General features: G+C 44.6%; 1 protein-coding gene across 2 annotated transcripts in view; it reads left to right on the forward strand.

Annotated features, from left to right (window-relative positions):
* Nucleotides 1-25,706, forward strand: part of pparg (peroxisome proliferator-activated receptor gamma) — a 130,839-nt gene that overhangs the window by 26,078 nt on the left and 79,055 nt on the right. For both annotated transcript variants that reach the window (XM_046338123.1, XM_046338119.1), the window contains exons 2-4: nucleotides 9,154-9,699; nucleotides 9,845-10,014; nucleotides 20,797-20,935. In XM_046338123.1, coding sequence (XP_046194079.1) covers nucleotides 9,156-9,699; nucleotides 9,845-10,014; nucleotides 20,797-20,935 — 853 coding nt within the window. In that variant the 5' untranslated portion in view covers nucleotides 9,154-9,155. The remainder of the gene's footprint in view (nucleotides 1-9,153; nucleotides 9,700-9,844; nucleotides 10,015-20,796; nucleotides 20,936-25,706) is intronic.

The following is a 25,706-nucleotide window of genomic DNA, read 5'->3' on the forward strand; positions in this document are numbered from 1 at the left end:
AGAAGCATCAAGGATGATCAATGGAAACAGGATGCACCGGAGCTCAATTTGTAGAAGCATCAAGGATGATCAATGGAAACAGGATGCACCGGAGCTCAATTTCGTAGCAAAGGGAGTGAATACTTCATCGCAAATTTCCCATAGCAAAGGGTCTGTAAATAAGGTATCTGTTTTATATTTAATAAATTACCAACATTTATAAAAACCTGTTTTCACTTTGTCATTATGGGGTAGTGTTTGTACATTGCTGAGGAATTGTTTTTAAATATTAAAATAAGGCTGTAAAGTAGCGCGGAAAAAGTCAAGGGGTCTGAACTTTCCGAAGGCACTATTTTCTCCCTACTAATGGATCTAGACTTTACGGGACACATGTCTCCTGGGTGTCCATGGGCATGAGGCCTCTGGTTGAGACCAGGCTGGGACAGAAAAACAGTGTCTCCATCTGATGATGACTGTTGCAAAACTTGGCCTCCAGGGAGTCATTTGGGGCCTTTAGATGGTCTGGGGAGTTTCTCTCTCTCTCTCTCAGCAGCTCCCCCTCCCTGTGTGTGTGTATCAAGGCTTTGCCAATCAGAGCAAAAGTCCATCCGCATTAAAACCCTGTTTACCAGATAGTGAATAGAATAGATGTCCATTGGACTGCTGGACGGAAACCTGTGTTAATCTATTAATAATAGTTACTTGCCTAGTGAATCCAGGACAGAACCTTTCTATAGTGCAGTTGGCTTCTCTCCTCCTTTCCCTGTTTGGAACAATGTGCCAGTTACCGTAAGCTGAAGTGGACTCCCGTTAACTTCTGTTGTCCACATTCCACCCATTCAGTATGAAGGAAACAATAAGTAATTTGAAGGAGGATGTTTTTACCATGGTTTTATTCTGGAAGTCATTGATAGTTATTTCGACCCATTTTAGTTTATCCTCTAACTACTGATTTTATAATGCTGTCCTATTAATATACATGGCATACTTGGCATAGACACTCTTATTGGTCTATTTAAAAATACCCTGAACACCTTTTAAAGTGTTTTACTGTTAGGACAGTGTTGAGGTGAAATCTATGTACTGTTACATTTAAACTCAACACTGTCATATTGACTGTTAGATTTCATCTCAACACTGGCCAATAATAATAATAATTTAAACTGAACAAAAATATAAACATGTAAAGTTTTGGTCCCATATTTCATGAGCTGAAATAAAAGATCACTGAAAAGTTCCATATGCAAAAAAAACTTTTCTCTCATTTTGTGCACAAAATTGTTTACATCCCTGTTGGTGAGCATTTCTTCTTTGCCAAGATAATCCATCACACAACACAATGCCGCAGATGTCTCAAGTTTTGAAGGAGCTTTGCAATTGGCATGATGACTGCAGAAAAGTCCAGCAGAGCTGTTGGCAGAGAATTGAATGTTAATTTCTCTACCATAAACAGCCTCCAACGTCATTTTAGAGAATTTGGCCCAACTGGCCTCACTATCGCGGACTGTGTAACAGCCAAGGACCTCCACATCCGGCTTTTTTCACCTGAGAACAGCCACCCGGACAGCTGATGAAACGGAGGTGTATTTCTGTTTCTAATAAAGCCCTTTTGTGGGGAGAAACTAATTCTGATTGGCTGGGCCTGGCTCCCCAGTTGACGGGCCTGGCTCCCAAGTGGGTGGGCCTATGCCCAGTAAAATAATTGAAATTGTTTCATGTTGCATTTTTTAAAAGTATATAGATGTCCACAGTGCTTTTCATAATTTCAAAGCGCTCCCAAAGAAAAAAACAAACCAACCAATACATCATCATGAGTAAGCAAACTATAGCTAGGCTAATCATGATGATGTATTGGTTGAGCTAGCCAACTATAGCTAGGCTACTCATGATGATGTATTGGTTGAGCTAGCCAACTATAGCTAGGCTACTCATGATGATGTATTGGTTGAGCTAGCCAACTATAGCTAGGCTACTCATGATGATGTATTGGTTGAGCTAGCCAACTATAGCTAGGCTACTCATGATGATGTATTGGTTGAGCTAGCCAACTATAGCTAGGCTACTCATGATGATGTATTGGTTGAGCTAGCCAACTATAGCTAGGCTACTCATGATGATGTAGTGGTTGAGCTAGCCAACTATAGCTAGGCTACTCATGATGATGTATTGGTTGAGCTAGCCAACTATAGCTAGGCTACTCATGATGATGTATTGGTTGAGCTAGCCAACTATAGCTAGGCTACTCATGATCAAATCAAATCAAATTTATTTATATAGCCCTTCGTACATCAGCTGATATCTCAAAGTGCTGTACATAAACCCAGCCTAAAACCCCAAACAGCAAGCAATGCAGGTGTAGAAGCACGGTGGCTAGGAAAAACTCCCTAGAAAGGCCAAAACCTAGGAAGAAACCTAGAGGAACCAGGCTATGTGGGATGGCCAGTCCTCTTCTGGCTGTGCCAGGTGGAGATTATAACAGAACATGGCCAAGATGTCCTTCTGTAGCTCAGTTGGTAGAGCATGGCGCTTGTAACGCCAGGGTAGTGGGTTCGATCCCCGGGACCACCCATACGTAGAATGTATGCACACATGACTGTAAGTCGCTTTGGATAAAAGCGTCTGCTAAATGGCATATATTATTATGTTCAAATGTTCATAAATGACCAGCATGGTCGTATAATAATAAGGCAGAACAGTTGAAACTGGAGCAGCAGCACGGTCAGGTGGACTGGGGACAGCAAGGAGTCATCATGTCAGGTAGTCCTGACTCTCTCCGAGAGAGAGAGAAAGAGAGAATTAGAGAGACTTAAATTCACACAGGACACCGAATAGGACAGGAGAAGTACTCCAGATATAACAAACTGACCCTAGCCCCCCGACACATAAACTACTGCAGCATAAATACTGGAGGCTGAGACAGGACGGGTCAGGAGACACTGTGGCCCCATCCGAGGACACCCCCGGACAGGGCCAAACAGGAAGGATATAACCCCACCCACTTTGCCAAAGCACACCACTAGAGGGATATCTTCAACCACCAACTTACCATCCTGAGACAAGGCTGAGTAGAGCCCACAAAGATCTCTGCCACGGCACAACCCAAGGGGGGCGCCAACCCAGACGGGATGATCACATCAGTGACTCAACCCACTCAGGTGACGCACCCCTCCCAGGGACAGTATGAGAGAGCCCCAGTAAGCCAGTGACTCAGCCCCTGTAATAGGGTTAGAGGCAGAGAATCCCAGTGGAAAGAGGGGAACCGGCCAGGCAGAGACAGCAAGGGTTGTTCGTTGCGCCAGAGCCTTTCCGTTCACCTTCCCACTCCTGGGCCAGACTACACTCAATCATATGACCCACTGAAGAGATGAGTCTTCAGTAAAGACTTAAAGGTTGAGACAGAGTTTGTGTCTCTGACATGGGTAGGCAGGCCGTTCCATAAAAATCGAGCTCTGTCGGAGAAAGCACTGCCTCCAGCTGTTTGCTTAGAAATTCTAGGGACGATTAGGAGCCTGTGTCTTGTGACCGTAGCGTACGTGTAGGTATGTACGGCAGGACCAAATCAGAGAGATGGGTAGGAGCAAGCCCATGTAATGCTTTGTAGGTTAGCAGTAAAACCTTGAAATCAGCCCTTGCTTTGACAGGAAGCCAGTGTAGGGAGGCTAGCACTGGAGTAATATGATCATTTTTTTTTGGTTGGTTCTAGTCAGGATTCTAGCAGCCCTATTTAGCACTAACTGAAGTTTATGTAGTGCTTTATCCGGGTAACCGGAAAGTAGAGCATTGCAGTAGTCTAACCTAGAAATGACAAAAGCATGGATTCATTTTTCTGCATCATTTTTGGACAAAGTTTCTGATTTTTGCAATGTTACGTAGATGGGAAAAAGCTGTCATTGAAATGGTCTTGATATGTTCACTATCCCAACCGTGAAGCATGGGTGTGGCAGCAGGAGGGACTGGTGCACTTCACAAAATAGATGGCATCATGAGGAAGGAAAAATGTGGATATATTGAAGCAACATCTCAAGACATCAATCAGGAAGTTAAAGCTTGATTGCAAATGGACAGAAGCATACTTCCAAAGTTGTGGCAAAATGACTTACGGACAACAAAGTCCAGGCTTTGGAGTGGCCATCACAAAGCCCTGACCTCAATCCCATAGAACATTTGTGGGCAGAACTTAAAAAGCATGTGCGAGCGAGGAGGCCTATAAACCTGACTCAGTTACACCAGCTCTGTCAGGAGGAATGGGCCAAAATTCACCCAACTTATTGTGGGAAGCTTGTGGAAGGCTACCCAAAACGTTTGACCCATGTTAAACAATTTAAAGGCAATGCTACCAAATACTAATTGAGTGTATGCAATCTTCTGACCTACTGGGAATGTGATGAAAGAAATACAAGCTTAAATAAATCTGTCACGCCTTGGTCATTGTTTCTTGTGTTTTCGTTATATATTTGGTCAGGCCAGGGTGTGACATGGGTTTATATATTGTATTTTCGTATTGGGGTTTGTAGTACTTGGGATTGCGGCTGAGTAGGGGTGTTGTTAGGCTTGGCTGCCTGAGGCGGTTCTCAATCAGAGTCAGGTGATATTCGTTGTCTCTGATTGGGAACCGTATTTAGGTAGCCGGGGTTTCACTGTGTATTTCGTGGGTGATTGTTCCTGTCTCTGTGTAGTTTCACCAGATAGGCTGTATTAAGTTTCACGTTCCGTTTGTTGTTTTTGTATTATTTAGTTATTTCATGTATCGTCATTTCTCTTCATTAAAGACATGAGTAACCACCACGCTGCATTTCGGTCCGACTCTCTTTCAACAAATGAAGAACGCCGTTACAAAATCTCTACTATTATTGACATTTCACATTCTTAAATAAATCGGTGATCCAAACTGACATAAAACAGGGAATTGTTTACATAGGATTAAATGTCAGGAATTGTGAAAAACTGAGTTTAAATGTATTTGGCTAAGGGTTAGTAGCACCCACTTGGGTGATGCCTCAGCAGCTCTGGGTGGCAGAAAGCTCACCACACACAGTTCAGAGTCAGTCGTTCTCAGCACTGAATTCCTCAATTGCATCTCCTATTCCTCTCAAATGACTGTTCAATTGATGTTAACAAAAGATCAAGGAACCAGCTGCCAGGAGAAACAAATTGATACAGTGTCCAGATTTGGTGTGTTTGTATTTTTAGGATCCTCAGTAGCTGTTGCTAATCGCCTCCTTATATCCAAACTCCCCCACACTCACATGCACACACATTTAAACAAATATATATATATAGGGTTATATCCCCTCTCTCTCTCTATATATATATAACCCTACATACATACATACATACATACATACATACATACATACATACATACATACATACATACATACATACATACATACATACATACAGTGGGGGGAACAAGTATTTGATACGCTGCCGATTTTGCAGGTTTTCCTACATACAAAGCATGTAGAGGTCTGTAATTTTTAGCATAGGTACACTTCAACTGTGAGAGATGGAATCTAAAACAAAAATCCATAAAATCACATTGTATGATTTTTAAGTAATTCTTTACTTGTTTCAATGCCATTGGAAGAATCCCGGAACATATTCCAGTCTGTGCTAGCAAAACAGTCCTGTAGCTTAGCATCTGCGTCCTCTGACCACTTCCTTATTGAGCGAGTCACTGGAACTTCCTGCTCTAGCTTGTAAGCAGGAATCAGGAGGATAGTTTTTTGGTCAGATTTGCCAAATGAAGGGTGGGGGGGGAGCTTTGTACACATCTCTGTGTGTGGAGTAAAGGTGGTTAAGAGTTTTTTTTCTCTCTAGTTGCACATTTAACATTTGTTTAATTTAACTAGGCATGTCAGTTAAGAACAAATTCTTATTTACAATGACAGCCTAGGAACAGTGGGTTAACTGTCTTGTTCAGGGGCAGAATGACAGATTTTTACTTTGTCAGCTTGGGGATTTGATCTAGCAACCTTTTTGGTACCAGCCCAACGCTCTAAGCATTAGGCTACCTGCTGCCCCAAATGTGCTGGTAGAAATGAGGTAAAATGGATTTAAGTTTCCCTGCATTAAAGTCCCCAGCCACTCAGGATGAGCATTTTCCTGTTTGCTTATGGCCCTATACAGCTCGTTGAGTGCCGTCTTAGTGCATCTGTTTGTGGTGGGAAACAAAAAGCTACGATAAAAACTCTTGGTATATAGTGCCTCAGCTGTTATTTACAAATAGACACAGAACCCCTTGTCTTACTGGAGGCAGCTGTTCTATCTTGCCGATGGATGTTATCCATGTTATCCATGTCGTTGTTTGGCCACAACTCGGTGAAACATAAGATATTACAGTTTTTAATGTCCCGTTGGTAGGATATCCTTGATCGGAGCTCATCCATTTTGTTATCCAATGATTTCAAGTTGGCTAATAGGACTGATGGCAGAGGGATTTACTCACTCGCCTTCAAATTCTCAGAAGGCAGCCTGACCTTCGTCCCCTTTTCTTTATTTTTTAAAATTGCTGTTCTGATGTCAATAACTTATTTTCGGTCATAAGTGACGGTTGCTACAACATTATGTAAAAAATAAGTTAAAATATAAGTTACAACAACGCAATTGGTTTCTTCTAAATAGCACAGTTGGTTTGGAGAATGCAAAACGGCAGCCATCCCCTCCGGCGCCATATAACACAAGCCACTGTGATAACCTTCACCCTCCCCACCTCACATAGAACTTACTATCAGATACAAAAGGTACCATACTCTGGAATTCTTATCTTCATGCTGTCAAAACCCCATCCCTCAATAACTTCAGGCGAAGACTTGGGGTCAGCCTGATGAACCAAACTACCAAATAATCCCCTCCATGTAGCATAACACTCACACGCACATAATCAAACATGTTTTTTCCTATTTACTGAGTATGTTATGTACAATTATAGTTAATATGCTTTGTTTAACTGATTGATCAAAGGTTTTTATTTTTTTGTACTTATGTTTGTGGTTTTCATATCAGCCATTTTGGTCTTCCAACCTCACCTGCACACTGTTTTTATCTGTTTTTATCTGTACTGTTTTGTCTTTCACTTCTGTGGTGCGAATAAATAAAACCATTCTTCATTTTTGTACTTGTGTATTGTGTTTTTGTGGTGTGGAATTTATCAGCCCTTGGGTTTCCAACCACACCTGCACATCGTTTTTTAAATAATTGTTTTACCTGTATTGTTTATCACTTGTCGTCTTTGGTGCAAATAAATAAAACTAAAACTACTCTTTTTGGTGTCCACACAAAACATAATACAGAACATTAATAGACAAGAACAGCTCAAGGACAGAACTACACATGTAAAAAAGGCACACATAGCCTACATATCAATACATACACACAAACTATCTAGGTCAAATAGAGGAGAGGTGTTCCGTGAGGTGCTGTTTTATCTGTTTTTTGAAACCAGACTTGCTGTTCATTTGAGGAAAATGGCTCTATTTAATACTATACACTTTTTTTTTGAATTTCTTCTGGATTTGGGGACTGGGAAAGGACCCCTGGTGGCACATCTGGTGGGGTATGTGTCTGTGTCAGTTGATTATGCAAACACTTGGAATTTAACACATTTATGTTTCTTCTAAAAACAAGAAGTGACACATTCTTCTACTTTTAGCCAAGAGAGACTGGCAGCATAGCATTTAGATAAGACCTCTGATAAGAGTAAAGAGCAAGACGTGCCGCTATGTTCTGGGCCAGCTGCAGTTTTTCTAGGTCCTTCTTTGCAGCACCTGACCATACGACTTGGCAATAATCCAGATGAGATAAAACTAGAGCTGCAGAACTTGCTTTGTTGAGTGTCAAAAAAGCAGAACCTCCCTTTCACGGACAGACCTCTCTCTTTCACGGACAGACCTCTCTCTTTCACGGACAGACCTCTCTCTTTCACGGACAGACCTCTCTCTTTCACGGACAGACCTCTCTCTTTCACGGACAGACCTCTCTCTTTCACGGACAGACCTCTCTCTTTCACGGACAGACCTCTCTCTTTCACGGACAGACCTCTCTCTTTCACGGACAGACCTCTCTCTTTCACGGACAGACCTCTCTCTTTCACGGACAGACCTCTCTCTTTCACGGACAGACCTTTCCCCATATTCACAACCATTGACGTTGGGGACAGGTCATGCATCATTTGAACAAAAATGATTAGCCAGCTAGCTCGCCTAGCCAAAAAGAGTTGACGTGCCAGTTTATCTGCTAGTCTGTGGGTCAAAACCACCACATATGCAATAAAACACAATTCAATTTTTAAATAAGTATGTACACACAGTATTTCCAAGAGCTCTTTGCTTAGACTACTACTATGGCCTGGTACTGTTAGATTTCATCTTAACACTTTCCCATGTTATAAATTATAATGTATTTATCTGCTTAGACTACTACTAGGGCTTGGTACTGTTAGACCTCATGTTATAATTTCTGTTTGTTTTGAGGAGTAGTATTTCCCCTGGTATCTGTTAATAGTGAAGGATAGCCTTGGTTACATAAAGTTGAGTGTAACATCACGTGGGTTCAGAGCAGTGGGTTTCATCAGTCACTGATTGGAGGTCAACCAAGTTAGAGTTCAGTTCACTATCTCACAGGATATGTTCAGTTTGGAGATTGAACACAGTTCTGTAGACTTCACTAGGAGGGTCCCTACTATGAACACAGTTCTGTAGACTTCACAAGGAGGGTCCCTACTATTAACACAGTTCTGTAGACTTCACTAGGAGGGTCCCTACTATGAACACAGTTCTGTAGACTTCACAAGGAGGGTCCCTACTATTAACACAGTTCTGTAGACTTCACTAGGAGGGTCCCTACTATGAACACAGTTCTGTAGACTTCACAAGGAGGGTCCCTACTATGAACACAGTTCTGTAGACTTCACTAGGAGGGTCTCAAATGGTCTTGATGGTAAGCATGCAGAATGTTTATTACAGAACAACAGAGCTCACATATATCTTTTTAATCTCAGTCTGAAATGGCCTCACATTGACAAGCCTGAGGGAATCAGACGGGAGGACTCAATATGTTTTGTATCAGTTAGTCTTTTACCACATTGTCACACTCTCTCTCACACACACAGATCCTGACTCTCTCCCTCCCCCTCTCTTCCCCTCTCTCCCTCTCTTCCCCTCTCTCTAACAGACATGGTGGATACCCAGCTCCTCGCATGGCCAATGGGCATCAGTCTGACCCCTGTACACCTGGAGGAGCTTGATGACAGTTCTCACTCTCTGGATATGAAACCATTCACCACCCTGGACTACACTAGCCTGGACTACGAACACGGACCCACCATCTCCAGCTACAGACCCACCCAGGTCCACCACTACCAAGCAAGCCACAGTCCCAGACCCACACAGGCCCACCACTACCAAGACAGCCACAGCCCCAGACCCACCCAGGCCAACCATTACCAAGCAAGCCACAGTCCCAGACCCACACAGGCCCACCACTACCAAGACAGCCCCAGCCCCAGACCCACCCAGGCCAACCACTACCAAGCCAGCAACAGTCCCAGACCCACCCAGGCCCACCACTACCAAGCCAGCTACAGCCCCAGTCACCTCAGCCCTAGACCTGGCCAGGGTTACCAGCCCTGCCCCAGCCCTGGCTCCAGCCCTGCCCTGGGACACCACCTTGCATACATGGACCACATGTACAACCACAGCCAGGTTCAGGAGGGACACGGTGAGACCTATGTGTGATCAAATATTTGCAAGCATTTGAAAATATAACTAACACAACAACATCTCTTCTATATGAATGTGCATATTGTGTGACCCTGCTCTGTCTTTGTCATTGTATCAGTGTTTCTGTCTGTTCTGTCCCTCAGGTTGTATAAAACTGGAGCCAGAGTCTCCTCCCCAGCACTCAGACAGCAGTCCTCTCTACTCCAAGCTACAGGACGACACCACCGCTTCCTTGCTCAACATAGAGTGTCGAGTCTGTGGAGACAAAGCTTCTGGCTTCCACTACGGAGTCCATGCCTGTGAAGGCTGCAAGGTACTCTGTGTGTTTGTGTCTCCTTATTTCTCTGTTGTTTACCTGTGTGCTATAACCTCACACCCTAAAGAGGCTTAAACTCACGCTGACAGACCGGGTCAAAAGTTGCCTGCCTTCAACCACGCTAAACATTGCTTGCAATTCATGTGGGTCTGTCTGTCACTTTAACCACAAGCCCATACATAGTTTCCTTCCCCGAGCAGCACAGCCTGCAGTGGCAGAACATCTTAGACAGACTGACACAACGCCTCTGAATAAAAATAATCATACGAAGGGCGACCAGAGGTGTGAGGCACATTTCCACCGTTCATTCTCTGAAACAGATCCTATCTTCTGATAAATATGTGCTTACTTTCAAGAAAACATAAAAGTGTGTATAGTCATTAATGTGTCAGTATACTTTGCCAGTCAGTGTGGTTAGCAGTGTGTGTATCTACTGGAAGGCACAGTGTTAGCAGTGTGTGTATCTACTTCAAGGCAGAGTGTTAGCAGTGAGTCAGTATTCATTGTTCTATTATCTTGTGGTACGTTAGTATGAGGATCAGGATAGAAGCCAAGAGCTGCTCGGGTCAGCCAACCAGGGTCAGATGTTTAAAACATTCTTTACTGAGGTGGAGCTTCAGAAAGAGGAAGCTGGGGGGAGACTATGTTGGGTCCTTGAAAATCACTATATAAATACTATGTATAATAATAATTTTGTATTTGTATTGTTAATAGTATTATTGTTATTATTGTTTGGGGCGGCAGGTAGCCTAGTGGTTAGAGCGTTGGGCCAGTAACCGAACGGTTGCTGGATTGAATCCCCGAGCTGACATAGTAAAAATCTGTTCCCCAGTAGGCCATCATTGTAAATAAGAATTTGTTCTTAACTGACTTGCCTCATTAAATATTTATTTATTTAACCAGGTAGGCAAGTTGAGAACAAGTTCTCATTTACAATTGCGACCTGGCCAAGATCAAATCAAATCAAATCCAATTTTATTTATATAGCCCTTCGTACATCAGCTGATATCTCAAAGTGCTGTACAGAAACCCAGCCTAAAACCCCAATCAGCAAACAATGCAGGTGTAAAAGCACGGTAAGATAAAGCAAAGCAGTTCGACACAGAGTTACACATGGAGTAAAACAAACATACAGTCAATAATACAATAGAAAAATAAGTCTATATACAATGTGAGCAAATGAGGTGAGATAAGGGAGGTAAAGGCAAAAAAGGCCATGGTGGCGAAGTAAATACAATATAGCAAGTAAAACACTGGAATGGTAAATTTGCAGTGGAAGAATGTGCAAAGAAATAGAAATAATAAATGATCATGTTATTGATTATTACTATACTTTTTTTACTCCTTTTAAAACTATTGTTATTGTTATAATTATTACTTTTCTTATTACTGTTGTGGCTGTTATTATTGTGTAGTATTATTGTAACAGTATGGTAGTCCTAGCCCTACAGCAGTGTTTCCTGATCCTGGTCCTGTAGTAGTCCTAGCTCTAGAGCAGTGTTTCCTGGTCCTGTAGTAGTCCTAGATCTATGGCAGTGTTTCATGGTCCTGTCGTAGTCCTAGCTCTAGAGCAGTGTGTCCTGATCCTGGTCCTGTAGTAGTCCTAGCCCTAGAGCAGTGTTTCCTGGTCCTGTAGTAGTCCTAGATCTAGGGCAGTGTTTCATGGTCCTGTCGTAGTCCTAGCCCTAGAGCAGTGTTGCCTGATCCTGCTCCTGTAGTAGTCTTAGCTCCAGAGCAGTGTTTCCTGTTCCTGTAGTAGTCCTAGATCTAGAGCAGTGTTTCCTGGCCCTGTAGTAGTCCTAGCCCTAGAGCAGTGTTTCCTGGTCCTGTAGTAGTCCTAGCCCTAGAGCAGTGTTTCCTAGTCATGTAGTAGTCCTTGCTCTAGAGCAGTGTTTCCTGTTCCTTGTCAGGACCCGGTTACGAACCCGGGTCTCCGGAGTGAGAAACAGTCACTCCACCAACTGAGCCACGAATAGTCGGCAGAACCCAGAAGATGAGGCAGACACAGCAGTACTTGAGACGGTGTATTTAATGAAGTAAAAAAGTGAAGTCTTTCAGGAAAACATGTAACTCCACAACCTCAAAAGGAATTCCACAAGAACAAAGGTAATCCTCCAAGACAAAAAGGTAAATCCACAAGGTGGTAGGTATAGCATAAAAATCCTCAAAAGATACTCAAAAATAAATAAACAAGAACAAAAAACAGAATTCCACAAGAGAGTCCACCGGGATCAACAAGAGCTCACAGAATACTAGGGCTGGGTGCTAACATACAAACACAGAGCAAATAACTGAGGAAAACTAAGGGTTTAAATACAATCAGGGGAAACGAGGCACAGGTGCAAATAATAATGGGGATCAAGGGAAAACAAAAGGTCAAAAAGCACAATGGGGGCATCTAGTGACCAAAAACTGGGACAACCATGGCCAAATCCTGACATTCCTGTAGTAGTCCAAGATCTAGAGCAGTGTTTCGTGGTCATGTAGTAGTCCTAGATCTACAGCAGTGTTTCCTGGTGATGTAGTAGTCCTTGCTCTAGAGCAGTGTTTCCTGGTCCTGTAGTAGTCCTAGCCCTAGAGCAGTGTTTCCTGGTCCTGTAGTAGTCCTAGATTTAGGGCAGTGTTTCCTGATCCTGGTCCTGTAGTAGTCCTAGCCCTAGAGCAGTGTTTCCTAATCCTGGTCATGTAGTAGTCCTAGCTCTAGAGCAGTGTTGCCTGATCCTGCTCCTGTAGTAGTCCTAGCTCCAGAGTAGTGTTTCCTGTTCCTGGTCCTGTTGTAGTCCTAGCCCTAGAGTAGTGTTTCCTGGTCCTGGAGTAGTCCTAGCTCCAGAGCAGTGTTTCCTGGTCCTGTAGTAGTCCTAGCCCTAGAGCAGTGTTTCCTGGTGCTGTAGTAGTCCTAGCTCTAGAGTAGTGCTCCCTGGTCCTGTAGTAGTCCTAGCCCTCGAGCTGTGTTTCCTGGTCCTGTAGTAGTCCTAGCCCTAGAGCAGTGTTTCCTGGTCCTGTAGTTGTCCTAGCTCTAGGGCAGTGTTTCCTGGTCCTGTTGTAGACCTAGCCCTAGGGCAGTATGTCCTGGTCCTGTAGTAGTCTTAGATATATGGCAGTGTTTCCCAGTCCTGTAGTTGTCCTAGCTCTAGGGCAGTGTTTCCTGGTCCTGTTGTAGTCCTAGCCCTAGGGCAGTATGTCCTGCTCCTGTAGTAGTCCCAGCCCTAGGGCAGTGTTTCCTGGTCCTGTAGTAGTCCTAGCCCTAGAGCAGTGTTTCCTGGTCCTGTAGTAGTCCTAGGTCTAGTTCAGTGTTTCCTGTTGCTGTAGTAGTCCTAGGTCTAGTTCAGTGTTTCCTGGTGCTGTAGTAGTCCTAGCTGTAGAGCAGTGTTTCCTGGTCCTGTAGTAGTCCTAGCTCTAGGGCAGTATTTCCTGGTCCTGTAGTTAGCCTAGCCCTCGAGCAGTGTTTCCTGGTCCTGTAGTAGTCCTAGGTCTAGTTCAGTGTTTCCTGGTGCTGTAGTAGTCCTAGCTGTAGAGCAGTGTTTCCTAATCCTGGTCATGTAGTAGTTCTAGCTCTAGAGCAGTGTTTCCTGATCCTGGTCCTGTAGTAGTCCTAGCTCTAGAGCAGTGTTTCCTGGTCCTGGTCTTATAGTAGTCCTAGCCCTAGAGCAGTGTTTCCTGGTGCTGTTGTAGTCCTAGCTCTAGAGCAGTGTTGCCTGATCCTGGTCCTGGAGTAGTCCTAGCTCCAGAGCAGTGTTTCCTGGTCCTGTAGACCTAGCTCTAGAGCAGTGTTTCCTGGTCCTGGTCTTATAGTAGTCCTAGCCCTAGAGCAGTGTTTCCTGGTGCTGTAGTAGTCCTAGCTCTAGAGTAGTGCTCCCTGGTCCTGTAGTAGTCCTAGCCCTCGAGCTGTGTTTCCTGGTCCTGTAGTAGTCCTAGCCCTAGAGCAGTGTTTCCTGGTCCTGTAGTAGTCCTAGCTCTAGAGCAGTGTTTCCTGATCCTGTAGTACTCCTAGCCCTAGTGCAGTGTTTCCTGGTCCTGTAGTAGTCCTAGCTCTAGAGCAGTGTTGCCTTATCCTGATCCTTTAGTAGTCCTAGCTCCAGAGCAGTGTTTCCTGATCCTGGTCTTGTAGTAGTCCTAGCCTTAGAGCATTGTTTCCTGGTGCTGTAGTAGTCCAAGCTCTAGAGCAGTGTTTCCTAGTCCTGTAGTAGTCCTAGCTCTAGGGCAGTGTTTCCTGGTCCTGTTGTAGTCCTAGCCCCAGAGCAGTGTTTCCTGGTCTTGTAGTAGTCCTAGCCTTAGAGCAGTGTTTCCTGGTGCTGTAGTAGTCCAAGCTCTAGAGCAGTGTTTCCTGGTCCTGTAGTAGTCTTAGATATATGGCAGTGTTTCCTGGTCCTGTAGTAGTCCTAGCTCTAGAGCAGTGTTTCCTGGTCCTGTAGTAGTCCTTGCTCTAGAGCAGTGTTTCCTGGTCCTGTAGTAGTCCTAGCTTTAGGGCAGTGTTTCCAGATCCTGATCCTGTAGTAGTCCTAGCCCTAGAGCAGTGTTTCCTAATCCTGGTCATGTAGTAGTCCTAGCTCTAGAGCAGTGTTGCCTGATCCTGCTCCTGTAGTAGTCCTAGCTCCAGAGCAGTGTTTCCTGTTCCTGGTCTTGTAGTAGTCCTAGCCCTAGAGCAGTGTTTCCTGGTCCTGTAGTAGTCCTAGCTCTAGAGCAGTGTTGTCTGATCCTGGTCCTGTAGTAGTCCTAGCTCCAGAGCAGTGTTTCCTGTTCCTGTAGTAGTCCTAGATCTAGAGCAGTGCTCCCTGGTCCTGTAGTAGTCCTAGCCCTCGAGCTGTGTTTCCTGGTCCTGTAGTAGTCCTAGCCCTAGAGCAGTGTTTCCTGGTCCTGTAGTAGTCCTAGCTCTAGAGCAGTGTTTCCTGATCCTGTAGTACTCCTAGCCCTAGTGCAGTGTTTCCTGGTCCTGTAGTAGTCCTAGCTCTAGAGCAGTGTTGCCTTATCCTGATCCTTTAGTAGTCCTAGCTCCAGAGCAGTGTTTCCTGATCCTGGTCTTGTAGTAGTCCTAGCCTTAGAGCATTGTTTCCTGGTGCTGTAGTAGTCCAAGCTCTAGAGCAGTGTTTCCTAGTCCTGTAGTAGTCCTAGCTCTAGGGCAGTGTTTCCTGGTCCTGTTGTAGTCCTAGCCCCAGAGCAGTGTTTCCTGGTCTTGTAGTAGTCCTAGCCTTAGAGCAGTGTTTCCTGGTGCTGTAGTAGTCCAAGCTCTAGAGCAGTGTTTCCTGGTCCTGTAGTAGTCTTAGATATATGGCAGTGTTTCCTGGTCCTGTAGTAGTCCTAGCTCTAGAGCAGTGTTTCCTGGTCCTGTAGTAGTCCTTGCTCTAGAGCAGTGTTTCCTGGTCCTGTAGTAGTCCTAGCTTTAGGGCAGTGTTTCCAGATCCTGATCCTGTAGTAGTCCTAGCCCTAGAGCAGTGTTTCCTAATCCTGGTCATGTAGTAGTCCTAGCTCTAGAGCAGTGTTGCCTGATCCTGCTCCTGTAGTAGTCCTAGCTCCAGAGCAGTGTTTCCTGTTCCTGGTCTTGTAGTAGTCCTAGCCCTAGAGCAGTGTTTCCTGGTCCTGTAGTAGTCCTAGCTCTAGAGCAGTGTTGTCTGATCCTGGTCCTGTAGTAGTCCTAGCTCCAGAGCAGTGTTTCCTGTTCCTGTAGTAGTCCTAGATCTAGAGCAGTGTTTCCTGGTCCTGTAGTAGTCCTAGCTCTAGAACAGTGTTTCCTGGTCCTGTTGTAGTCCTAGCCCTAGAGCAGTGTTTCCTGGTCCTGTAGTAGTCCTAGCTCTAGAGCAGTGTTTCCTGGTCCTGTAGTAGTCCTAGATCTACGGCAGTGTTTCCTGGCCCTGTAGTAGTCCTAGCTCCAGAGCAGTGTTTCCTGTTCCTGTAGTAGTCTTAGATCTAGAGCAGTGTTTCCTGGTCCTGTAGTAGTCCTAGCCCTAGAGCAGAATTTCCTGGTCCTGTAGTAGTCCTAGCTCTAGAACAGTGTTTCCTGGTCCTGTAGTAGTCCTAGCCCTAGAGCAGTGTTTCCTGGTCATGTAGTAGTCCTTGCTCTAGAGCAGTGTTTCCTAGTCCTGTAGTAGTCCTAGCTCTAGAGCACTGTTTCCTGGTCCTGTAGTAGTCCTACCCTAGGGCAGTGTTGCCTGATCCTGGTCCTGTAGTAGTCCTAGCCCTAGAGCAGTGTTTCCTGGTCATGTAGTAGTCCTTGCTCTAGAGCAGTGTTTCCTAGTCCTGCAGTAGTCCTAGCCATAGAGCAGTGTTTTCTGGTCCTGTAGTAGTCCTAGCTCTAGATCAGTGTGTCCTGATCCTGGTCCTGCAGTAGTCCTAGCCATAGAGCAGTGTTTCCTGGTCCTGTAGTAGTCCTAGCTCTAGAGCAGTGTGTCCTGGTTCTGTAGTAGTCCTAGCCCTAGAGCAGTGTTTCCTGGTCCTGTAGTAGTCCTAGCTCTAGAGTAGTGTTTCCTGATCCTGGTCATGTAGTAGTCCTAGCTCTAGAGCAGTGTTGCCTGATCCTGGTACTGTAGTAGTCCTAGCTCCATAGCACTGTTTCCTGATCCTGCAGTAGTCCTAGCCATAGAGCAGTGTTTCCTGGTCCTGTAGTAGTCCTAGATCTAGAGCAGTGTTTCCTGGTCCTGTAGTAGTCCTAGCTGTAGAGCAGTGTTTCCTGTTCCTGTTGTAGTCCTAGCTCCAGAGCAGTGTTTCCTAGTCCTGTAGTAGTCCTAGCTCTAGAGCACTGTTTCCTGGTCCTGTAGTAGTCCTACCCTAGGGCAGTGTTGCCTGATCCTGGTCCTGTAGTAGTCCTAGCTCCAGAGCAGTGTTTCCTGGTCATGTAGTTGTCCTAGCACTAGTGCAGTGTTTCCTGGTCCTGTTGTAGTCCTAGCCCCAGAGCAGTGTTTCCTGGTTCTGTAGTAGTCCTAGATCTAGGGCAGTGTTTGCTGGTCCTGTAGTAGTCCTAGCTCTAGAGCAGTGTTGCCTGATCCTGGTCCTGTAGTAGTCCTAGCTCCAGAGCAGTGGTTCCTGTTCCTGTAGTAGTCCTGGATCTACAGCAGTGTTTCCTGGTCCTGTAGTAGTCCTAGCTCTAGAGCAGTGTTTCCTGGTCCTGTAGTAGTCCTAGCTCTAGAGCAGTGTTTCCTGGTCCTGTAGTAGTCCTAGCCCTAGAGCATTGTTGCCTGATCCTGGTCCTGTAGTAGTACTAGCTCCAGAGCAGTGTTTCCTGTTCCTGTAGTAGTCCTAGATCTACAGCAGTGTTTCCTGGTCCTGTAGTTGTCCTAGCTCTAGAGCAGTGTTTTCTGGTCCTGTAGTAGTCCTAGCTCTAGAGCATTGTTGCCTTATCCTGGTCCTGTAGTAGTCCTAGCTCCAGAGCAGTGTTTCCTGATCCTTGTCCTGTAGTAGTCCTAGCTCTAGAGCAGTGTGTCCTGGTCCTGTAGTAGTCCTAGCCCTAGATTAGTGTTTGCTGGTCCTGTAGTCTTCCTAGCCCTAGAGCAGTGTTTCCTGGTCCTGTAGTAGTCCTAGCCCTAGAGCAGTGTTTCCTGATCCTGGTCATGTAGTAGTCCTAGCTCTAGAGCAGTGTTGCCTGATCCTGGTACTGTAGTAGTCCTAGCTCCATAGCACTGTTTCCTGATCCTGTAGTAGTCCTAGATCTAGAGCAGTGTTTCCTGGTCCTGTAGTAGTCCTAGCTGTAGAGCAGTGTTTCCTGTTCCTGTTGTAGTCCTAGCTCCAGAGCAGTGTTTCCTAGTCCTGAAGTAGTCCTAGATCTAGAGCACTGTTTCCTGGTCCTGTAGTAGTCCTACCCTAGGGCAGTGTTGCCTGATCCTGGTCCTGTAGTAGTCCTAGCTCCAGAGCAGTGTTTCCTGGTCATGTAGTTGTCCTAGCACTAGTGCAGTGTTTCCTGGTCCTGTTGTAGTCCTAGCCCCAGAGCAGTGTTTCCTGGTTCTGTAGTAGTCCTAGATCTAGGGCAGTGTTTGCTGGTCCTGTAGTAGTCCTAGCTCTAGAGCAGTGTTGCCTGATCCTGGTCCTGTAGTAGTCCTAGCTCCAGAGCAGTGGTTCCTGTTCCTGTAGTAGTCCTGGATCTACAGCAGTGTTTCCTGGTCCTGTAGTAGTCCTAGCTCTAGAGCAGTGTTTCCTGGTCATGTAGTAGTCCTAGCTCTAGAGCATTGTTGCCTTATCCTGGTCCTGTAGTAGTCCTAGCTCCAGAGCAGTGTTTCCTGATCCTTGTCCTGTAGTAGTCCTAGCTCTAGAGCAGTGTGTCCTGGTCCTGTAGTAGTCCTAGCTCTAGAGCATTGTTGCCTTATCCTGGTCCTGTAGTAGTCCTAGCTCCAGAGCAGTGTTTCCTGATCCTTGTCCTGTAGTAGTCCTAGCTCTAGAGCAGTGTGTCCTGGTCCTGTAGTAGTCCTAGCCCTAGATTAGTGTTTGCTGGTCCTGTAGTAGTCCTAGCTCCAGAGCAGTGTTTCCTGGTCCTGTAGTAGTCCTAGCCCTAGAGCATTGTTGCCTGATCCTGGTCCTGTAGTAGTACTAGCTCCAGAGCAGTGTTTCCTGATCCTTGTCCTGTAGTAGTCCTAGCTCTAGAGCAGTGTGTCCTGGTCCTGTAGTAGTCCTAGCCATAGATTAGTGTTTGCTGGTCCTGTAGTAGTCCTAGCTCTAGAGCAGTGTTTCCTGGTCCTGTAGTAGTCCTCGCACTAGAACACTGTTTCCTGGTCCTGTAGTAGTCCTAGCTCTAGAGCAGTGTTTCCTGGTCCTGTAGTAGTCCTAGCTCTAGACTAATGTTTCCTGATCCTGGTTTTTCATTTTCGCCATAGCACTACACAGCTGAGTAAATTTAAAAGAAAAATGCTTGTTACATCGGTAACAAGTTTGATTCAGCTGAATAGTGTCAATTCATACAAGTACGTGGGAGTATAACTCGATGTTACGCTGTCCTTCTCTCAGCACATTTAAAAGCTGTAGGCTAAGGTTAAATCGAGACTTGGTTTAATCTCTCCTCTTTCACCCCAGCTGCCAAACCAACCTTGATTCAGATAACCATTCTACCCATGCTAGATTATGGAAACGTAATTTATTGATCGGCAGGTAAGGGTGCTCTCGAGCGGCTAGATGTTCTTTACCATTCGGCCATCAGATTTTGCCACCAAGGCTCCTTATAGGACACATCACAGCACTCTATACTCCTCTGTAAACTGGTCAGGTCTGTATACCCGTCATAAGACCCACTGGTTGACGCTTATTTATAAAACCCTTAGGCCTCACTCCCCCCTATCTGAGATATCTACTGCAGCCCTTATCCTCCACGTACAACACCCTTTCTCCCAGTCACACTCTGTTAAAGGTCCCCAAAGCACACACACCCCTGGGTTGCTCATTTTTTCAGTTCGCTGCAGCAAACACTCAAAATGGACAGTTTTATCCACAACTCTTCATTCAAAGACACAATCATGGACACTCTTACTTACAGTTATGCCTCCTTCGCAAGATGTATTGTCTCTACCTTCTTGCCCTTTGTACTGTTGTCTGTGCCCAATCATTTTTGTACCATGTTTTGTGCTAGCTAGGTAGCTAGTTAGCTAGCTAGGTCCATTACATGGTTAACTGGGCAAGCCACCCCATCACAGGTCGCAGTGTGAATTACACATTTGGGGCACAGACAAAGGGGAGAGGGGAGCTAGCTACAACTTGTTGATGGAGCTCACTACAATCAAAACTCGCTCCACACAACAAGAAGTGGTCAGTGGCCAATATTCAACAGTTCTATTTATAGGGAAGTGCTGATATGAGAGGGTTGGAGAGATGTCTTTACTTGTCTTGAAGGGGTTAAATTGCCCGAATGGCACCAGAACATTAAGATTAAATGTATTTTGAATTTTGTTACAGTAATAATATGGTGCATTAAAACTAAAAGCAGATTTACCTAGCTCGGTTGAGACACTAGGATCCTCAAGTAAACCAATCCTGTGAACAGGTTAGGCAACTCCGGTGTCTATACTTCAAAAGCAAAGTTAGATAAGATGGAAGTTTATGAAGTAGGGCCTTGTAAACAAAGAGTGATGTAGAAATCTATGGGCGAAGTCCAGACAACTTTTTGAAACAGGATGCAGTGATGCGTATCAAAACGGTCAGCTATAACAAAACAAAGGGCACTATGGTAGATGGCATCCAAAGGTTTAAGAGTTTTAGTAGCTGCACTTTGATAAAGAATATCTTCATAATCAACAACAGATAAAAAGGTTGACTGTCACGAACCGGCTCGAAGTTCTTAACAAAAAAGGGAGACAACTTGGAGATAAGGAATAACAAAATATATTTATTAACTGAAGTAAACTAAATACAATTAACAATGGTGTGTGTAGTCAGTAGTGTAAGTGAGTGTTTGCGTGCATAAATGTGATAATAAGGGGTGTTGAAAATTGCCAAAGCAAACGAACGAAACGGCCACAAAAATGCCACAACCACACTATCAGTGTGTCTGCTTGGAGAGAGTCTCTTCAATGAATGGGGAAGAGGTGTATTTATCCAGAGACAAACCCAGCCCAGGTGTATCCCATGTCGCTGACGACCCTCCCGGTTCCACCCACCGGCATCCTAATAAGGAAAACAAGTGCAAAGAGAGAGAATTCGGCAGACTAAGTGGGAGGGTCATCACAACTGAATAACCTGCTTCCTACTGCTTAGAGCAAGGCGTAGAACCACCAAGAGAAAAAACAGAAGAATTGTCAATATGTGCCCATTTACAATGACTATTTTCTTATGTTTCTCCCTTCTCTAATAAAACCTGTGTGTCTCTATATCCAGGGGTTCTTCCGTCGGACCATCCGGTTGAAGCTGGTTTATGACCACTGTGACCTGCACTGTCGCATCCACAAGAAGAGCCGCAACAAGTGTCAGTACTGTCGCTTTCAAAAGTGCCTGGTGGTGGGCATGTCTCACAATGGTAAGAACCAACATTACAATGAATCACTCAAATGTATTTATAAAGGGGCCTTCCGAGTGGCGCAGCGGTCTAAGGCACTGCATCGCAGTGCTTGAGGCGTCACTACAGACCCTGATCCCAGGCTGTATCACAGCCAGCCATGACCGGGAAACCCATGTGGCAGCATACAATTGGCCCAGCGTCGTCTGGGTTAGGGGAGGGTTTGGCCGGGATTTCCTTGTCCGATCGCGCTCTAGCGACTCCTTGTAGCGGGCTGGGTGCCTGCAAGCTGACTCCTGGATGCCAATTGTACAGCGTTTTCTCTGACATGTTGGTGTGTCTGGCTTCCAGGTTAAGCAAGCAGTGTGTCAAGAAGCAGTGCAGGTTGGCAGGGTCGTATTCCGGAGAACTCATGGCTCTCGTACGGCAGTTGCAGCGATGGGACAAGACTAACTACTAATTGGAAAAACTCCCTAGAAAGACCGGAACCTACGAAGAAAACTAGAGAGGAACCAGGCTCTGTGGGGTGGCCAGTCCTATTCTGGCTGTGCCGGGTAGAGATCATATTTGACAAAAATCCATGCCATTTAGTATGATATGTTAGGTTACTTAACATCGTAAATGTACATCTGAGACACTAATTAGTAACCTTTATTTAACCAGGTAGGCTAGTTGAGAACAAGTTCTCATTTACAACTGCGACCTGGTCAAGATCAAGCAAAGCAGTTCGACTCATACAACAGTTACATATGGAATAAACAAACATACAGTAAATAATACAGAAGTTAAAGTCTATATACAGTGAGTGCAAATGAGGTAAGGCAATAAATAGGCCATGGTGGCGAAGTAATTACAATATGGACAATAGGTTACGTAGACTACTTTCCTGAAGTAAAATTACCAAATTGCCCTCTAGTAACCTCAAGGGTGGAATGTTAATATTTCTCATAATTAATCGACATTGTTTAAAAGAAACTGCATTTTGTCAAACGCTTTTATTTTTCAATCTTCTGTGATGCATGTAAAATGTATTATTGGGACTTCAACTCTATATCTGACATGGTACAGGTGTTTTCATTTTTATGACATAAACAAAAATATAAACCTCACAAATATGGTTCAAAGTAGATTTGTTTAACACTACCAAGAAACACTATGATCATGATTTAGTAAAAAGTTCAAAACTAAAGGAGGGGGAGTTGGTCAGGGTAGATAGGTAGACGTATAACACAAACGTACGTGTTCAAATCTCATCACGGACAACTTTAGCATTTTGGCTAATTAGGAACTTTGCAACTACTTGCTACACGTTAGCTAACCCTGCCCCCAACTCCGAACCCTAACCTTAAAATATAATGGCGCCAGAGGGAATGGCTGCCGTTTTACGGGCTCCTAACAGACTTTGCTATTTTGTTCGTTTTTTCACATTATTTTGTACATAATGTTGCTGCTACTGTCTCTTTTATGAATAACTTTTGGATATCAGAACAGCAATTACTCACCTCCAACTGGATGAAGATCTGATATTTAATGAGTCGGACGCAAACGATATACTGCTTCCGAGACCAGGCCCAAATCCCAGTTAGTTGCATGACGAAAGGACGGAAATACAGGGGGTGGAGACCGAGGTGTCTTGTGAGAATTAATTGGCGAGTGTGTTACCCATCTCTACCATCCGTTCTATTGGTCAACGTGCAATCACTGGAAAATAAACTGGATGATCTCTGTTCGAGATCATCCTACCAACGGGACACTGTAAAATCTTATGTTTCACTGAGTCGTGGCTGAACGACAACAAGGATAATATCGACCTGGTTGGGTTTTACGTGCATCGACAGGACAGAACAGCTACGACTTTGTCAATAACAGCTGGTGCGCAATGTCTAATATTAAATAAGTCTCAAGGTATTGCTCGCCTGAGGTATAGTACCCCAAGGCTGTAGACCACACTATATACCAAGAGTTTTCTATATTTTTCATAGCTGTCTATTTACCACCACAAACCGATGCTGGCGCTAAGACAGCACGCAACACGCTGTATAAGGCCATAAGCAAATACTTATCCAGAAGCAGTGCTCCTAGTGGCCGGGACTTTAATGCAGGTAAACTTAAGTCCGTTTTGCCTAATTTCTTCCAGAATTTCACATGTGCAACCAGGGAAAAAAATAAAACTCTAGACCACCTTTACTACACACACACAGACGCATACAAAGCTCTCCCCCGCCCTCCATTTGGCAAATCTGACCATAATTCTATCCTCCTGATTCCTGCTTAACAAGAAAAAAGTAAAGCAGGAAGTACCAGTGACTTGCTCAATATGGAAGTGATCAGATGAAGTGGATGCTAAGCTGCAACACCGTTTTGCTAGCACAGACTGGAATAGGTTCCAATGGAATTTGCGGAATATACCACCTCTGTCACCGGCTTCATCAATAAGTACATTGACAACGTCATCCCCACAGTGACCATGCGTACATATCCCAACCAGAAGCCATGGATTACAGGCAACATCTGCACAGAGCTAAAAGCTATAATGGGAACAGAGCTGCTGCTTTCAAGGAGCGGGACACTAATCCGGTAGCTTATAAGAAACCCTGCTATGCCCTCCGATGAACCATCAAACAGGCAAAACGTCAATACGGGACTAAGATTGTATCCTACTACACCGGCTCTAATGCTTGTCGGATGTGGCAGGGCTTGAAAACTATTACAGAGTACAAAGGGAAACCCAGCCGCACAGAGCTACCAGACGAGCTAAATGCCTTTATGCTCGTGTCAAGGCAAGCAACATTGAATCGTTCATGAGAGCACTAGCTGTTCTGGATGACTGTGTGATCCTGCTCTCCGTAGCTGATGTGAGCACAACTTTTAATCTAACTGTATTGTCCAATTTACAGTAGCTATTACGGTGAAAGAATACCATGGTATTGTTTGAGGAGAGTGCACAATTATGAACTTGAAAATGTATGAATAGACAAATGAGAAACATTTGGGCAGTCTTGATACAACATTTTGAATAGATATGCAATAGTTCATTGGATCAGTCTAAAACTTTACACATACCCTGCTGCCATCTAGTGGCCAAAGTCTAAATTGCACTTAGGCTAGATTAATTAATTATGGCCTTTCTCTTGCATTTCAAAGATGGTACAAAAAAATATTTTACCAGATCTAATGTGGTTTTCTACATTAATTTCACAATTCCACAAATGTCAAAGTATTTCCTTTTCAATTGGTATCAAGAATATGCATATCCTTGCTTCAGGTCCTGAGCTACAGAGCTATTTGGGTATATCATTTTAGGTGAAAATGGGAAAAAATGGGCGAATCCTTAAGCGGTTTTAAACTTATCAACATTCACAAGGCCGCGGGGGTCAGACAGATTACCAGGACGTGTACTCAGAGCATGCACGGACCAACTGGCAAGTTACCACCATAGTCCCTGTGCCCAAGAATCGACGGTAACCTGCCTAAATGACTACCGCCCCGTAGCACTCATGTCTGTAGCCACGAGGTGCTTTGAAAGGCCGGTCATGGCATCAACACCAATCCCTAGACCCACACCAATTCTCATACCTGCCCCAAAAGATCCACTGATCACACTCCACACTGCCCTTTCCCACCTGGACAAAGGAACACACCTATGTGAGAATGCTGTTTGTAGAAAAGGCTCATGAAGTTGGTGGAATCGCCCTATATTTGATGGCCACTTGCGCAGCTGGCCCAGAGTGCTTTAATTAGGTCAGGTAATGGCCACCGCCTAACCTTGCAGCTTTCTATTCCCCAACTCCGTCTAATCCAGACATTCTGTGCGTCCACAAATCAACGTAACTCCACTGAATCTTTCATCTGAACTATCTGTTGAGATCGGGAGAGCGGGCCATCAGTTATTGTTTATTTATTTAATTTTAACCTGGTAGGCCAGTTGAGAACAAGTTCTCATTTACAACTGCGACCTGGCCAATATAAAGCAAAGCAATGTGACAAAAGCACAGTTACACATGGGATAAACAAATATACAGTCAATAACACAATAGAAAAATCTGTACAGTGTGTGTAAATGAAGGAGGTAAGGCAATAAATAGGCCAATAGTGGCTAAGTAATTACAATTTAGCAATTAACACGAGTGATAGATGTGCAGATTAGGATGTGCAAGTAGAAAAACTGGTGTGCAAAAGAGCAGAAAAACATATGGGAAAAGGTAGGTAGTTGATTGGATGGGCTATTTACAGATGGGCTGTGTTCAGCTGCAGCGATCGGATAGCTGATGCTTAAAGTTATTGAGGGTGATTATAAATCCTCAACTTTAGTGATTTTTTTTTTGCAATTTGTTCCAGTCATTGGCAGCAGAGAACTGGAAGGAAAGGCAGCCAAAGGTGGTGTTTACTTTGGGGATGACCAGTGAAATATACCTGCTGGAGTGCGTGCTGTGGATGGGTATTGCTATGGAGACCAGTGAGCTGAGATAAGGCAGAGCTTTACCTAGCAAAGACTTAGATGACCTGGAGCCAGTGGGTTTGGCAACGAATATATAGTGAGGGCCAGCCAACGAGAGCATACAGGTCGCAGTGGTGGGTGGTATATGGGGCTTTGGTGACAAAATGGATGCCACTGTGATAGACTGCATCAGATTTGCAGAGTAGAGTGTTGGGAGGCTATTTTGTAGTTATTACCGCAGAACGCGGCTTAGAGAGCACACTTCAAATCTATTGTGTTATGTCATTGGACAATGATCAAGGCCCTACAGATCATCACAGGCCAATTATGCCATTGATATCTGGTTAAATTGTA

This window comes from Oncorhynchus gorbuscha, linkage group LG03, assembly GCF_021184085.1.
Source record: "Oncorhynchus gorbuscha isolate QuinsamMale2020 ecotype Even-year linkage group LG03, OgorEven_v1.0, whole genome shotgun sequence".
In the NCBI taxonomy this organism is placed as follows: domain Eukaryota; kingdom Metazoa; phylum Chordata; class Actinopteri; order Salmoniformes; family Salmonidae; genus Oncorhynchus; species Oncorhynchus gorbuscha.